At 41.6% G+C, this 17,274-nt stretch overlaps 1 protein-coding gene and 1 long non-coding RNA gene across 2 annotated transcripts; both read left to right on the plus strand.

Annotated features, from left to right (window-relative positions):
- The first annotated feature begins 340 nt into the window (after nt 1-340).
- Nucleotides 341-5,115, plus strand: LOC307123508. Its single transcript, XR_013816174.1, has 4 exons — nt 341-405; nt 747-816; nt 1,051-3,202; nt 4,289-5,115. It is a non-coding gene; the product is annotated as an uncharacterized lncRNA (long non-coding RNA).
- Nucleotides 5,116-14,999: 9,884 nt separating this feature from the next.
- LOC307123237 (uncharacterized protein) lies at nt 15,000-16,905 on the plus strand. Its single transcript, XM_079811695.1, has 3 exons — nt 15,000-15,070; nt 15,386-15,459; nt 16,038-16,905. Exon 3 carries the CDS (start codon nt 16,045-16,047, stop codon nt 16,564-16,566), a length of 522 nt encoding a protein of 173 aa, XP_079667821.1. The 5' UTR covers nt 15,000-15,070; nt 15,386-15,459; nt 16,038-16,044; the 3' UTR covers nt 16,567-16,905.
- Nucleotides 16,906-17,274: the final 369 nt, after the last annotated feature.

The following is a 17,274-nucleotide window of genomic DNA, read 5'->3' on the forward strand; positions in this document are numbered from 1 at the left end:
GCCCAACCGTGTGCAAGTAAATGTTTCAAATTCAAAACTGAATCCAATATGGAGTTTTCAACAAGTCTAGTTTTTTAATGAAAGTAACAGAGAGGCTCTTAGTAATTATTATTATGATTCATTTATATGATTAATTTGATCAAATAACTTTTTTAATCACTTAATCATTAGATTGACTGGCACGTTTCTGGATATACCCTGCCGTTAAATCTGAATGTTTTTATGTGTAAGTAAATACTAAACGCCTCTATGAATGATCCTTACACTATTTGCCATCCAAATACTTCTCTGTGGAGTCTCCTCCCCTGAAAATGACATGCAACAACATCAGTTTCTGTTTGCAGATCTTTGCACGACCCACACAAAGACGTTTCAGAGCGAGCGCTCCCACAACAAGGTGAGAAGGTGAGGTGGACTCATTTGAGTTTATATAGAAGATTTTTATTCATGTGTTACTTATTTAACCAGAATTATAAACATTAGCAGCATTGCACACATCATTGGGAAGTTCATAACTACCAGACAACAATTTATTTCTTTGTTTTATTTGTTTATGTAATTTTGTAAATGGTGTAAACAAAGTAAACAGGGTATTTTAGAGTAAGAATTTAGTTTTATTGATTTTTTTTACATTTTAGATTAGGGTTAGCCTATGCATTTTAATCCATTACAAAGTAATATGAATGGGGGAAAAAATTACAATCTGCTTGTTTTTACTTTTACAAAATCTTTTTACTACAAAACAGATTAACCCTTCGCCTCATTTAACCCACTGTAAGAGGAGGATCTTGCTATCACTACTGCTTGTAGTTCAGTGTAAGTGATCAGCAGATATGTTTTACTCAAACTTTTAATGTTATTTTATGGTTTGTCTTGTTTTTACATTTGTGCATTTTTTTCCATAGTTGTTCAAATAATTACACAGTTTTCTTATAACTACAAGTGCAGTATTATTGGAGTAAAACCAGTCCTTTACAATCTCAGGAAAAAAAGTTGTCACTGGGGCAGTACCCTTTCAAAAGATACACATAATTTTTTTTCCCCCAGCAGTATTTTAAGGAACAAGATGAGGACCCTGAATGATTTGTCTGATCTGAGAGAGTCCAGGTTTGGTCAGCCGCCTCCCAGACACGGGCTGAACTTGCTGTGGTGGTTTGTTCATGAATGTGTTCAGATTGACTCCAATGGTCGTATGAATGCTCGACACAACCCTGAAAACGGAGCTTTTGGCTTTCACCGATTCTATAATGGGGGTGGACTTCTTCCTTACTCTAAACTCCCATACTATGAGGTGGGCAACCTGAACACCACTGGCTCACTGCCTGAATATGTCACTGAGAATTACACAGGATATGTAGACAACAGCAACACTGATCGCATCATTGTTTTATTTAACCCAAGGAGGAACAGGTTTGACAGCATTTATGTGACACAGCACTCAGATGAGGTGAACTTTGATCAGAATCACACTTATCAAATTAGCATTGATCTTCTGAAGGAAATTAACAGGTTAAGCTGTGCAGAATTCCTCAGACAAACTATGAATGATCAGGATCCTAATCAGATGTATTTCCATCAACAATCCAACAAATACTCACAGTTTACAGCTCAGTCGCTGCAGGGTCAAAGGTCACACCAATCCACTTGGGATGTCTGTGCATGCTGTGCTTTTTGTGCTCTTTTGCTTCTTGTGCTGGTCATTTTTGGTTTGGTTTACAGACATTTCTCTAGTAAATTTTGAAAGCAATATTTTGAATACACATAAATGCTTCTCTTTACATAGATTTACAATACAATGATGAGCAACACGATGTCAATCTTTTGCATGATCGTTGCAATGATGACAACAAATACTGAAAATTTAGCTGGACCAAATGTACAACTTTAAGATTTTATATTGGTATTGACATTGATTTTAATCTGAATATTCAACACTGCATCCTCTCAATGTGTTACGGACCTGGTTTACTGTGATTAAGCTCCTAGTTTTGTGTTCATATTTGTTGTGTTGGTTATTATTTTACATTTTTCATATATCCTATGTAGTATCAAATCTCCAAAAACCATGTGTTTGTGTGATGAAATATAAATCTTAACTCTATTGATCATTTTAATATGTAATAAGACACCTGAATACAAGTGTTTGACATCATACAGTTTAATCTATAATGAAAATCCCCTCATGAACTGTCCCACCTGCTCTAATGTGTTTCTGCATCAGTTTCTCTTTCCACACTGAGGAGCTTCTGTTCATCACTACAGTCACAGACACACACATGTACGACCTCTGGGACCAGTGTGTGTTACTAAAGCGTTCTTTCAAGTTCAGTGACTTCAGCAAATATGCATTGATATCATGCATTCAGGGCCAAAGATCTAGTTGAAGACCTTTTTGCTATAATTAAAATGTGTTAATAATTAAAGATGCAACAAAAAAATGATATAAATTCAATACATTGTAAAAATAACAATATTTTTGTATGTTTTTTAATTGTTAGATACATTTGTTAAGAAGATCAAGGCCTCAGATGTTGAGCAAAACCATTTCAGTTTTTTTCTTTCTTTTTTTTACAGTGAATGCCCAACATCCTGCACATAAAAAGATGGCTGTAATGTCAAGAGTAATGTCCGGTGTGTGTGTGTGTGTGTGTGTGTGTGTGTGTGTGTGTGTGTGTGTGTGTGTGTGTGTGTGTGTGTGTGTGTGTGTGTGTGTGTGTGTGTGTGTGTGTGTGTGTGTGTGTGTGTGTGTGTGGTGCCGAGTGTGTTTGCACATATTATGTTGAACACAACGCCCGCTGTCTGTCAGTTTCTGTTTCCTACATAGTCAGCTGACCTCAGACAATAGACAATAACCTGTTCAATAACTTATTGTAGTCACAACTTAAAGTGCCTGATATAGACATGAACTTAAACCTAAATATTTACTGGAGTAAAACAGTGACATAGGCCTAACATGCATGCAATTTTAAACACCAATTTATAACATACAAAAAAAACTTAATTTGCATGGCTGCTTTTACCTACCTATTTCCACTTAATGTGGTTTAATTCCACATAAATGTTTCTCTGATAGTACCTAGATAATAATGCATGAAGGTCCAAGTTTGTGTTTTTCACCGCCCACAACAGAGACATATGATCATTAATGTGAGCGCGTGAGTGAGCGGCACAGACGCGGATCTTCTCACAGCGCGTGAACAAGGTACAGTAAGCCAATTCTATGTACTGTTTGGTTTGCTTTCCGTTTAATTACATTAGACGATAACTTTAAACTTTACGCCGGATTTTTACGTTTAAATACGCTTTATTAAACAAAGCCAAACTCAATATCCTCTCCGACTTGCAATCTGTATCCCAGATGGGCTCTGTGGGTGTGTGTTTAAAGAGAAATGAAACCTAACTGCGTCCACTTGTTGATCTAATAAAACTGACAGTGAATTAAAATAATATGAAATAAATAATTACGGTAAAACTTTAGAATAATGGTTTGTTCTATTAATAAGTAGCCTAACTATAATAGGCTACATTAACACTACTATATTAACTAATATAGAAACAAGCGGAACTAATAATATAGGCACAGTGATATATCAAATTTTAGGATATAGTTTCTTGTAAAAGTAATCAATAGAATCAGATTAGCTTCATTAATAACTACTATAGGTAATTTGTGAGTAATTAGTGATGCATTTTATGACTTTATTCAGAATAAAAATGATGACTGATGTCTCAGACTCAGACACACGATAATGTTCTTTATAATTTGTTGGTTAGTTAATAGTTGATTATTATTATTGATTACTTAACAAGGAACTATCTCCTAAATTTGATATTACTTACTGATTAGTTCAGCTTGTTTCTAGTTAATGGCAGTAGCTGAAGTGTTAATGTATACTCATTAGTCCTGCATTACTTCCGACCATTATTCTGTGTTACCATAATTACATTTGTTTTTTGTGTGTGTCCTTTTATTTTGTTTTATTTAGGCTATTATCAGTTGTGATCAAGTGATCAATATCTGAAGATATAAAACAATCTGAAGATACCCACAGAACACATTTTAAATATGTGCCAAGCTGAAAGCAAATGAAAGAAATATGATATACAAATACAGATATTACGCATCATACTTATGAAATACACATTCTTACGCTTACTTACATAATATAGCATAGGCTACTAGTAATAGGCTAGTGAGATATATATATTTCAGATAAAATCCAGGCAAATGTCATTTTTACACATGTAGTCAAGTCCCATTTATCACATTTTTCTGTCTGTTTTCTAGACACAGAATGGTCCGGGTGAGAACACTGAATGAACTGTCCCATCTGAGAGAGACCGGGTATGGTCAGCCGTATCCCAGACATGGTCTCAGTCTTCTGTGGTGGTTTGCTGATGAATGTGTTGAAATTGATGACGACGGCAATATGATTGCAGTACAATGTGACCCAGAACATAAAGACTTTGGTTTCCATCCATTCCATAACAAGGAAGATATTCTTCCTGACATCGTCCTACCGTACTATGAACTGGGGAACCTGCACCATCCGGGCACAATGCCTCATTATGTCACTAAGAACTACGACCATGATGTGCGTGAGAGCAACGCAGATCGTATTGTTGTTTCAGTCGCTTCAGACTGGAATGACAAATGGTTTGACAAGATTTATGTGACACATCACTTAGGGATGGGCCGCTTCGATGAGAACAGCACCTACCGGATCAGCCAAGGCCTCATTAAGATCATTCAAAGCATGGAATGGTCAGATTTTATTGAAGAAGTTAAAGTCAAGCGCCGCAACCGCCGACGTCATTGAGCTCAGGTTATGCGTGTCCTGTAGTTTAAATCAATCATTCCTGTTCAAATACATCAAATCAAATACATGCACAACAGCAAGGGTCTTCCAGGAATTTTTACCAATAACAAATGCATTTATTTGAAGTAAATAAATAGATTTGGGTCATTTGGGTCTCATTTGTGTCATTACTTTGTGGTGTATGAGAAGCTTTACGATTCTATAAATAATAAGATGCATTGTGTTCTGTCTGTTTACTTAAATGTTTATTGTTTAATTGTGTCTAATCTCACTGCATTAAAGGAATTGTTCACCCAAAAATGAAAATTGTCACCATCTTTCCAAAACAAAACATTTAATAGTATTGCATAATATTAATTGAATTGTATGACACTGTGGCTTTATAAATAGTTATATCACCTGGGTCACATGCACATTTTCATGTCGATCATCTCACGCTGCAGGGATTATGTATTGTTTTAGACCCAAACCCAGAAACGAGGTACTGTAGCATTCAGTTCCACTGTCACAAGACCAGAGACGACGTTAAACTACCTCATGTCTCAAAACACATAACATGCCAAAACTACCAGTGCCAAAGAGACTCAAATAACCCTGTTGATTTTTATCATACATGTAAGTGAAAAATTCTAGAAAAATAGAAAAAGAGTTTTTGTCGAGGGAACCAGGGTGATGCGAACTTACGGGTGGATTGGCCTGCAAAAATACATCATCATTGCAGTGCTCTAATCAGTGTGGATTTCAAGCATATACAACACCGAATATGAGTGAGAATGTAACACAGGCCTATAATACAGCAATGTAAATCCCCTCATGAACTGTCCCACCTGCTCTAATGTGTTTCTGAAAAGATTCTCTTTCCACACTGATGAGCTTCTGTTCACCACTACAGTCACAGACACACACTTGTACGACCTGTAGGACAATTAGTAAGTGTTAAGAATTACAAAGGATGGTCAAGTGAAACCAACACTGATTGCATCATTGTTTCCTCCTGACTCAGGTTGGAACAGGTTTCACAGCATTTATTTGACTAGATCCGATGGATGAGTCTGGGTTTGGCGGTTGCCAGGAGAACGGGACTTGCCTGACTGCATTGTGCCAAGTGTAAAGTTTGGTGGAGGGTTGTTTTTCAGAGGTTGGGCTTTGCCACTTAGTTCCAGTGACAGGAACTCTTAATGCTTCTGCATACCAAGACATTCTGGACAATTTCATGCTCCCAAATTTGTGGGAACAGTTTGGTGATGACCTCTTCCTGTTCCAATATGACTGCACACCAGTGCACAAAGCGTTGGTCCATAAAGACATGGATGAGCGAGTTTGGTGTGGAGGAACTTGACTGGCCTGCACAGAGTCCTGATAGAACACCTTTGGGATGAATTAGAGCGGAGACTGCGAGCCAGGCCTTCTCGTCCAACATCAGTGCCTGACCTCACAAATGCGCTTCTAGAAGAATGGTCAAAGATTCCCATAAACACACTCCTAAACCTTGTGGAAAGCCTTCCCAGAAGAGTTGAAGCTGTTATAGCAGCAAAGGGTGAGCCAACTCCATAACCCTACAGATTAAGAATGGGAAGTCATTGAAGTTCATGTCCAGTTCCCTTTCAGTCAGTACACTACGAGTTACCTCAGTTACTGACGAAATGGGGGTTTCGCTTAGAAGCCAATCGCCTTTGAGATCTACAAAACGAGCCAATGGCATGAAAATGCCATGGGTCTGCGGAATTTGCATAATGCAACCCCGCCCCACCGTGTGGGTATAAAGGGCGTTGCATTGCACACTCGCATTATGTTTCTGCTTCAGAGCCGAGTATCACTTGCCTGAGCGTTGTATATCTCTTCAAGACAAGCTTCTCTCCAAAGTGTTGGTGTAACGGCACGTTCCAGCGAGTTCCGCATTCCTGTCGATCTGTGTAGTGATACGCACAAGCGTGTGTTCTCCCTGGGCGCTTCAGCATTTCTGCAGAGTATAACTCCTCTCTAAAAGAGCTGCACGTGGCACGTCTTTTTCAAGATGTCTCGCCCGTGCTCTGTTCCTGGGTGTGGGAGACTAGTTAGTCCATTTGACCCACTGCGGGAACATGACCATTGCGGTGTTGAGATCGAGACTCAGTAATCTCCGTAAAGGAGGGAGAGTCCCCTCTACCACACCCCAATCTATCTCCTCTGCGAGAGGAGATATTTGGCTGGTGGTCAGGGTAATCTGAGGGTGACGGTGTGGGCCAACCCGACAAACATTCCTCGGGCCACACCCCCTTCTATCACACCGCAACCCGTGGTGTTGCCAGATGATGGTGCTGGTGTTTCCCGGGCTGGGCCCAGCGTGTCATTTGGCGCACCGGCGGATGATGCTATGTCTCTCACCGCATCACAAGGTGGGCTGTGCTGCCTCCTTCGGGAGCTCCTGCATTGCCTGAGTCTGATCCGGAGCTTACGGCCATGCTTTCCCGGGCAGCTGAGAGCCTTGGGCTTGCGTGGAACCCTCCGCCATGTCTCGAGCGTTCGAGGCTGGACGATTGGTCTCTGGGGGTGGCCCGTGCCGAAGGCGCCCGCCAACCCCCAGTGCCCTTCTTCCCGGAAGTGCATGAGGAGGTGTCGAAATTGTGGAGGTCTCCCCTGAACTTTCGCGATCGCTCGGCATCTACCTCCGCCTTCGTTGCTCTCGATGGTGGCGCGGAGAAAGGGTACACTGGGGTCCCCCTGGTTGAACGCTCTGTCGCGATGCAGCTTTGCCCGCAAATCGCTTCAACCTGGCATGGTGACCCTAAGCACCCGTCCAAAGCCTGTAGGTTTACGTCTACTCTGGTGGCGAAGACCTACAGAGCCGCAGGACAAGCCGTGTCTGCCCTGCATGCTATGGCCACCCTTCAGGTCTACCAGGCCAAGTTGTTCAGAGACATGCACGAGCGCAACGCTGACCCCGCACTTATGCAAGAGCTACATGCGGCCACCGACCTCGGTCTACGAGTGACGAAGGTGACTGCGCGCTTTCTCAGTCAGGTGATGTCCACTTCGGTGGTCCAAGAGCGCCACCTATGGCTCAACCTGGCTGATCTGCGGGAATCTGAATGGACCCGGTACCTCAATTCCCCCATTTCCCAGGCTGGGCTATTCGGCGGGGCGGTTGAGTTTGTTTGAGTTTGAGTTTATTCATTCACCATACCACTTCAGACATTACAATAATACAGTCGGGGGTACAAAATCAATTGGGTACAGTGAATGGGTCCCCAAAAGAAGCTAAAAAAAGCGTATAGGAGGGGGCCCATAGTTTATTAATAGTAACAATGCAGATTGAGTAATAACACAGTTTCCACCTGTAACCAGATGATGAAAAGGTGCACCAAAACATACATAACATTACATACAAAAACATTACCTACAATCATACACATACATCCCAGTAGTCCATGAAAAACTATTTTGTATTAAATATAGAATATTATGAAATGATTTTTTAGGTGTCTTTTAAAGTTGGAGAAAGAGGGCAACAGCTTAAGGCCATCATCTATCCCGTTCCAGATCTGCGGCCCCCTACAGGCAACACTCATACTAGAGCGCACATGTTGACGACATTTTCCTGATATACAAGGCTTATTTCTTGCCTCCACCCAGCCGCCGGCACAGAAGCCTCAACCTGCTCCACGCCAAGGCCGCCCTCCTGCGGCTCCTGCCCCTCCCGCTAGGCCCCAGCAGCAGCCTTCACCCGGGCCCAAGTGCGGAGGACGTCGCAGGAAGGCAGCCCCGCCCACCTCAGTCCCCCAGCCTGCCAAACGGCAATCTAAGCAGCGGTCCTGAGACGGGCGGCTCGGAGGTGATATCGGTTCTTTCCCAGGAGATGGCAGCAGGACCACTCCTTCCCCCGGTGGAGGGCTGGGGGAGAATCCTTGGTTTTCCCCTTCCGCCGCTGGCCTCACGGTCGGCGGCACCCTATACATGGTTAAAGAAAGAACTGAGTTATTCACCTCCGAGCCCCAAGAGGGCGCGGCTAGCAGTGGGCGACGCGATCAAGTCTCACCACTCTCAGCCCCCTCTGTCGCCAGCCCCCTGGCAGACGAGACCCCCGTGGAACGCTCGTCCTTCCCTGGTCTCATCTGTCAGAACTCGACCCCGACCACACCTCGGGACGCTCCCACACCTCCCATGTCTGGGCCGGTCGTTCCGCCTTGCTGCCCCATCGTGGGAACGCCTGTGGTTCTCATGACCGCGCTGGTTAAATTTTTGGGAGCCTGGCTTGCGCTTCGCAATCTGTCCAGCTGGCTCGCTCGCACCATCAGGCTCGGCTATGCAATTCAGTTTGCACAATCTCCTCCCCGGTTTCGGGGAGTCCGCTATACCATGGTGGGTGGTAACGCCCCTGTACTGCTTGCGGAGATCGCAACCCTACTGGTGAAGGGTGCAGTCGAGATTGTCCCTCCAGCCGAGATGAACTCCGGCTTCTACAGCCCTTACTTCATTGTACCCAAGAAAAACGGTGGGTTACGACCGATCCTGGACCTGCGCGTCTTGAACCGAACCCTGCACAGGCTTCCATTCAAGATGTTGACAGCCAAATGCATTTTCGAATGCGTTCGTCCGTTGGATTGGTTTGCAGCGATCGACCTGAAGGACGTGTACTTTCATGTCTCCATTCTTCCTCGACACAGACCGTTTCTGCGGTTTGCCTTTGAGGGGCAGGCATATCAGTACACGGTTCTCCCATTTGGGTTAGCCCTGTCCCCTCGCGTCTTCACGAGAGTCTTCGAGGCAGCCCTTGTGCCACTCAGGTGAGCCACTCTCGAGAGCAGGTTTGCGAACACAGGGACCTGGTGCTCCAGCACCTAGCCCGTCTGGGCCTTCGGGTCAACTGGGGAAAGAGCAAACTCTCCCCAGTGCAGAGGATCTCTTTTCTCGGTATGGAAATCGACTCGGTCGCCATGTACGCGCAGCTTACAAGCGAGCGCACGCAGTCACTGCTGACTTGTCTTCGCCAGTTCGAGGGCAAGAGTGCGGTTCCACTGAAATACTTTCAGAGGCTCCTGGGGCATATGGCATCCGCAGCCACGGTCACGCCGCTCGGTTTGCTTCATATGAGACCGCTTCAGCACTGGCTTCGGGATCGAGTCCCGAGGTGGGCATGGCAACAGGGCACGCTCCGGGTCCCAGTGACTCAGTTTTCTACAGGCAGGAGTTCCCCTAGGAGTTCCCCTGGAGTTCCCCTTCTTCCAACGCACCATCCCCCTGATCTGCTGAGAATCAACAACTGGCTGATGAGCTGAATGCTTTTTACTGCAGATTTGAAAAGCCCAGTCTCACACCACACACCCGCTCTGATCTGCAATTCACACGTCCCCCATCACCTCTTGCTCCCCCTCTCCTCCCCCCTCCTGTCATCCAACCCGAGCTTAAGGTCTGTGTGGAGGATGTGAGCCGAGTCTTCAAAAAACAGAAGACTAGGAAAGCTTTAGGCCCAGACGGCATCTCATCTGCCTGTTTGAAAGCCTGCGCTGACCAACTGGCCCCAGTCTTCACGCAGATCTTCAACAGATCATTGGAGCAGTGTGAAGTTCCCTGCTGCTTCAAACGGTCCACTATCATTCCCGTCCCCAAAAAACCCCAAATCACTGGACTTAATGACTAAAGACATATCGCTCTCACGTCTGTAGTCATGAAGTCGTTTGAAAGATTGGTTCTGGCCCACCTGAAGGACATCACTGGACCCTTGCTGGATCCTCTTCAATTTGCCTACAGAGCAAACAGGTCTGTGGATGATGCAGTCAACATGGGACTGCATTATATCCTGCAACATCTCGACAGACCTGGGACTTATGCAAGGATCTTATTTGTGGACTTCAGTTCGGTCTTCAATACCATCATGCCTGATCTTCTCTCAGCTAAACTGACCCAGCTCTCCATGCCATCCTCAATCTGTCAGTGGATCTCCAGCTTCCTGACAGACCGGCAGCAGCTCGTGAGACTGGGGAAACTCACATCCAGGACTCTCACTACCAGCACTGGCGCCCACCAGGGGTGTGTTCTCTCCCCATTGTCTGGTTTGGTTCAGCTACCAAATCTGACATCAAGAGACTACAACGCACAATCCGGACTTCGGCGAGGATTATTGGTTTTCCCCTGCCAATCCTCCAGGATCTGTACTCTTCCAGAGTGAGGAAGAGAGCAGGGAAAATCATCACAGACCCCGCTCACCCTGGACACCGCCTGTTTGAACTGTTACCATCAGGACGGCGACTCCGATCACTGGCCACTAGAACATCTAGGCACAGGAACAGTTTCTTCCCACAGGCCATTTCCCTTTTGAACAGTTAAATACCCCCCCCCCCCAATATATATATATATATATATATATATATATATATATATATATATATATATATATATATATATATATATATATATATATATATATATATATATATATATATATATATATATATATATATATATATATTTATATATTCATACCACTCAGATACTGTAAATATGTTCATAATCTGTAAATGTTTATTCTCACTAAACGTAACTGTGACCATATATTTTTTATACTATTTTTCATATTTTTATTCTTAGAATTTGTATTACTATGTTCTTGTTGTGTTTGTATTGTATATGTGCACTGGAAGCTTCAGCACCAAGAAAAATTCCATTGGCTCGTTTTGTAGATCTCAAAGGCAATTGACCTATCGGTAAGCCCCTCCCCTCGAACGCAGATGAGCCAATAGCAGTTGAGTATCAGTTGCGCTGGGACCGGAACTCGGACATCTTTAGGTTTCAGCGCCATAGAGAAACATTGGAAAATCCGAAGCTCTCATCGGTTTGATGGTGTTTATGCTACAAAAATGCTAAAACGCCGTGCCTGAGGTACTGTAACACCGATTCCAGGGATCCTGAGGGGATTTTCTGTTTGTCATACTCTCGTTAAGTTACGATTAAAGTCCCTGCTAACATACAAACCGTAATAACTAACTGTTCTCATGTCATTTAACACTGTAGGTCAAACTCCTATTTTGATGGGTATTATAGTCTACTGATAACGTAGTGAAAGGAAGAGCTCGCACTCGCAGTTTATCGGAGTTGTTTTGCAGATACAAAGTTTGCCAGTTATTAACCGCACCCCCGAAAAGTCATACGGTCTGTGTATGTGTTTGTTTACTGTTAGTTGTATGAGTGTTTCTGTGTAATTTGCTGTGTATGTTAATGGTAATGCAACGGAGAGAGGGAGTTTGTGAATGAGACGTTAATGCGCACTTCTTATTCTTTGTTTGTTCAGCTCTTACGATGCTTTTTTTGGAGTGAAAAAGGACATAATAAACTTGATAAACCATCAGTAAAGTTTGGCCATCATTCAGATGGGGTATGCGCTACATTCTGTGTCCAAAAACATCTTGGGATAAGGTTTTCACACTGACGGCTGTCATTGTAAGATATAGCAACTCCGTTAGTTTGTCCGAGTTAGCTACAGTAACTAAGGAGGGCGGGGCTTACCAATAGGTTAATTGGCTTCTAAGCGAAACCCCCATTTCGTCAGTAACTGACGTAACGTCTCTGTTCCCTTCCTTCAGGGAACGAGGGTTACATACGTAACCGAGATGTTCTTTACACTCTCAGGAAAAAAAGCTGTCACTGGGGCAGTACCCTTTCAAAAGATACACATAATTTTTTCCCCCCAGCAGATTTGTCAGGAACATGATGAGGACCCTGTATAATTTGTCTGATCTGAGAGAGTCCAGGTTTGGTCGTCCGCCTCCCAGACACGGGCTGAACTTGCTGTGGTGGTTTGTTCATGAATGTGTTCAGATTGACTCCAATGGTCGTATGAATGCTCGGCACAACCCTGAAAACGGAGCTTTTGGCTTCCAACGATTCTATAATGGGGGATGAACTTCTTCCTTACTCTAATCTCCCATACTATGAGGTGGGCAACCTGAACACCACCCACTCACTGCCACGTTATGTCACTGAGAATTACACAGGATAGTCAAGAGAAAGAAACACTGATCGCATCATTGTTTCCTTTGACTCAAGGTGGAACAGGTGTGACAGCATTTATGTGACACGACACTCAGATGAGGTGAACTTTGATCAGAATCACACTTTTCACTTTAGCATTGATCTTCTGAAGGAAATTAACAGGTTAAGCCGTGCAGAATTCCTCAGACAAACTATGAATGATCAGAATCCTAATCAGATTTCCCTCAAAAATCCAACAAATACTCACAGTTTACACCTCAGTCTCTGCAGGGTCAAAGGTCACACCAATCACAGTTTACACCTCAGTCGCTGCAGGGTCAAAGGTCACACCAATCACAGTTTACACCTCGTCGTTTACACCTCAATCTACTTGGGATGTCTGTGCTGAAGCTTTTTGTGCTTTTTGTGCTCTTTGGGCTTTTTGTGCTCTTTTGCTTCTAGTGCTGGTAATTTTTGGCTGTTTGGTTCACAGACATTTCTCTAGTAAATGAAAGCAATATTTTGAATACACATAAATGCTTCTCTTTACATAGATTTACAATACAATGTTGAGCAACACAATGTCAATCTTTTGCATGATAGTTGCAACGATTACAACAAATAGTCAAAATTTAGCTGGACCAAATGTACAACTTTAAGATCTGATATTAGTATTGATATTGATATTAATCTGAATATTCAACACTGCATCCTCTCAGTTACGGACCTGGTTTACTGTGATTAAGCTTCTAGTTTTGTGTTCATATTTGTTGTGTTGTTTCTTATTTTACATTTTTCATATATCCTAGTATCAAATCTCAGAAAAATATGTTTGTGTTTGTGTGATGAAATATAAATCTTAACTCAATTGATCATTTTAAAATGTAATAACACGAATATAAGTGTTTGACATCTTACAGTTTAATCTATAATGAAAATCCCCTCATGAACTGTCCCACCTGATCTAATGTGTTTCTGCATCAGTTTCTCTTTCCACACTGAGGAGCTTCTGTTCATCACTACAGTCACAGACACACACATGTACGACCTCTGGGACCAGTGTGTGTTACTATAGCGTTCTTTCAAGTTCAGTGACTTCAGCAAATATGCATTGATATCATGCATTCAGGGCCAAAGATCTAGTTGAAGACCTTTTTGCTAGAAATCAAATGTGTTAATAATTAAAGATGCAACAAATGTATTATCAATTCAATACATTGTCAAAATTACAATTATTTGTGTATGTTTTTAATTGTTAGATACATTTGTCAAGAAGAGCAAGACCTCTGGTGTTGGACCTCAAAAATTACCATTGCAGTTTTTTCCTCTTTTTTTTTGTTCTTTTTTTTTTACAGCGAATGCCCAAAATTCCTGGAAATAAAAATATGACTGTAATGTCAAGAGTAATGAAATCCAATATGATTCAAACTATGTCCAGTATGTGTGTGTCTCTGGTCAGGAGTGTGTTTGCACATATTATGTTGAACACACGCCCACTGCTGTCTGTCAGATTAAGTTTCTGTTTCCTACATAGTCAGCTGACCTCTCTTTCTCTCTTTTTTTTCTCTCTCTCTCTCTCTCTTTCTCTCTCTCTCTCTCTCTCTCTCTCTCGCTCTCTCTCTCTCTCTCTCTCTCTCTCTACTCACCTCTGACTCACATGTGTGCACAAATACATACATTTATATTTAACCTCTGTTCTTGGTAGACAAAACCTCCCCTTTACTCTTGGGGCATGGTGTCCCAAAAGGCTAATGTGAGCCAAATGAATTGAACTTTTTCCCTGGACAATAACCTGTTCAATAAAGTATTGTAGTCACAACTTACTGTAAAATGCCTGATATGGACATGAACTTAAACCTAAATATTTACTGGAGTAAAACAGTGACATAACATGCATGCAATTTTAAACACCAATTTATAACATTAAGTTAAGTCGCAGGCTGCTTTTATCAATATACCGATAAATGTTTATAAACTAATCTGATTTATAAATAAAACGTTTATGAATCTGTTCTTATAGAAAGTAAAACTCCTTCATTAACAACAAATACGATCTTTTACTTGCAAAACTGTAAGAAAAGAGAAAAAAGTAGCCTAAAAGATTCATAAAAAAATAGGAACCTATTTTTTTTTTTTTCAACTTTAGGTTGAAATTCATAAGTCTATATAGTTTAGTTCCACAAAACTGTTTCTCTGTTCGTCCCTTGATAATAATATGTTTTCACCGCCCACAGCAGAGACGTATGAATAAAAATGTGAGCGCGTGAGCGGCACAGACGCGGATCTTCTCTCAGCGCGAGAACAAGGTAGGCTACAGTAGGCCAATTCTATGTTGTTTGTTTTACTTTTCGTTAATAAGACCAACTTTAATTGCACTATAGGGTAATTTTAAACTTTAAATACGCTTTAATAAATAACGCCAAACAGCTGTGGCGTCAAACACTGTTTTGGGTCGATATCCTCTCCTCTCCGACTATCACAGATGAGCTGCACTGTGGGCGTGTTTAAGAGAAACGAAACCTACTGTATCCACTTGTTGATCCAACAGACTGACAGTGAAATAAAATAATAATGAAATAAATAATTACATTTGGTTTTTGTCTCCTTTTATTTTGTTTTAGGCTATTATCTGCACAGAGCAATTCACTATCAACAATTCAACTCATCTGTCAGACTCTGGGAGGATCTGTGTTGGGTACAGTTTAAATTTGTTTGACATTTTCATATGTAGGCTGCACACTTGTGATCAAGTGATCATCAATATCTGAAGATATAGGAGGCCTACCCACAGAACACATTTTAAATGTGCCAAGCAAATGAAAGAAATATTACATCTAATTTTAGTGTTCTTAAAGTTTGTGATCAATATCAGGAGAATTGTGAAGGATTAATCAAGGCTGATCTATTTTAGTGCTTCCTTCTGAATAAAAAAAGAATAATGTATATTATATAATATTACACATCTAATAGCTACATAATATATATAAATAAAATACAAATATTTTTATGAATTCATTTTAATAAATTAAATATACTTATTATGCCACCCAAATACCCATTCATGCCTACATAATAGGCTATATAGGCTACATATACATTAATAACAAAACATGTACATAATAATATTGATTTTGTATGACACTGTGGCTTTACAAATAGGCTAGTTGTATCAGCTGGGTCATATGCAGATGTAATGTGATATATTCCAGATAAAGTCCAGGCAAATGTGATTTTTACAATGTAGTCCAGTCATTTTTTCTTATTGTCTTCTAGACACAGAATGAGAACACTGAATGAACTGTCCCATCTGAAAGAGACCGGGTATGGTCAGCCGTATCCCAGATATGGTCTCAGTCTGCTGTGGTGGTTTGCTCATGAATGTGTTGAAATTGATGATGACGGAAATATGATTTCACGATACGACCTTGAAGATGAAGATTTTGCAGAGGAGTTCCATAACTACGAAGAACTTCTTCCTATTTACGAACCACCGACACCGTACTATGAACTTGGCAACCTGCACAATCCGGGCATAATGCCTCATCATGTCACTCAGAACTACGACCCTGATGTGCTTGAGAGCAACGCAGACCGTATTATTGTCTCAGTCGCTTCAGACTGTAATGACAAATTTGACAGGATTTATGTGACACATCACATAGGGAAGGGCGGCTTCGATGAGAACAGCACCTACCGGATCAGCCAAGGCCTCATTGAGATCATTCAAAGAATGGAAAGGTCAGAGTTCATTAGGGCAGTTAAGGTCAAGCAGCGCCGCAACCGCCGTCGCCATCGACGTTGAGCTCATGTTAGCCTATGTGTGTCCTGTAGACACTCAGTTGAAATCAAACATTCTTGTTCATCCAAAATAAATGCATTCCTGGAATTTCCACAACCAATAAAAAATGCATTTATTTGAACTAAGTAAAATGATTTGTGTCTCATTTGTGTCATTATTTTGTGGTGGATGAGAAGCTTTATAATTCATCATGCATATGACATTGTGTTCTGTCTGTTTACTGTTTACAAGTAATTGTGTCTAATTTCACTGCATTAAAGGAATTGTTCACCCAAAAATGTACATATTGTCACCATCTTTTTATGACTTTACAAAACAAGCCAACTCAGAAAATGTTCACTGCATAAGAGTGATTTAAATTTACAGTTATTAATAATATAACATTTAATATTATTACATAATAAGATTGAATTGTATCACACAGTGGCTTTATAAATAGTTATCAGCTGGGTCACATGCAGATGTTTATGTTGATCATCTCCTGCTGCAGGGATGATGTATTTTTGTAGGCCCAAACCCAGAAAGAAAGAGCATTCGGTTCCATTGTCACTAGACAAGAGACGACATTAAAATACCGTCTCATAGCACATAACATTACAATAATAGCTGTGAGGGTCTGATGACTTTCATGGCATATAGGCCTAATCTACATGGTGAATGTAAACACCTTTTAACATTGAATAGTTAAATTGCATATGCCTTCATTAATAT

The sequence above is a fragment of the Gobio gobio genome (genome assembly GCF_949357685.1).
Source record: "Gobio gobio genome assembly, chromosome: 3".
In the NCBI taxonomy this organism is placed as follows: domain Eukaryota; kingdom Metazoa; phylum Chordata; class Actinopteri; order Cypriniformes; family Gobionidae; genus Gobio; species Gobio gobio.

Coding starts and splice junctions, on each gene's coding strand:
- LOC307123237 (XM_079811695.1), top strand. CDS start 16,045: ATGAGAACACTGAATGAACTGTCCCATCTGAAAGAGACCGGGTATGGT.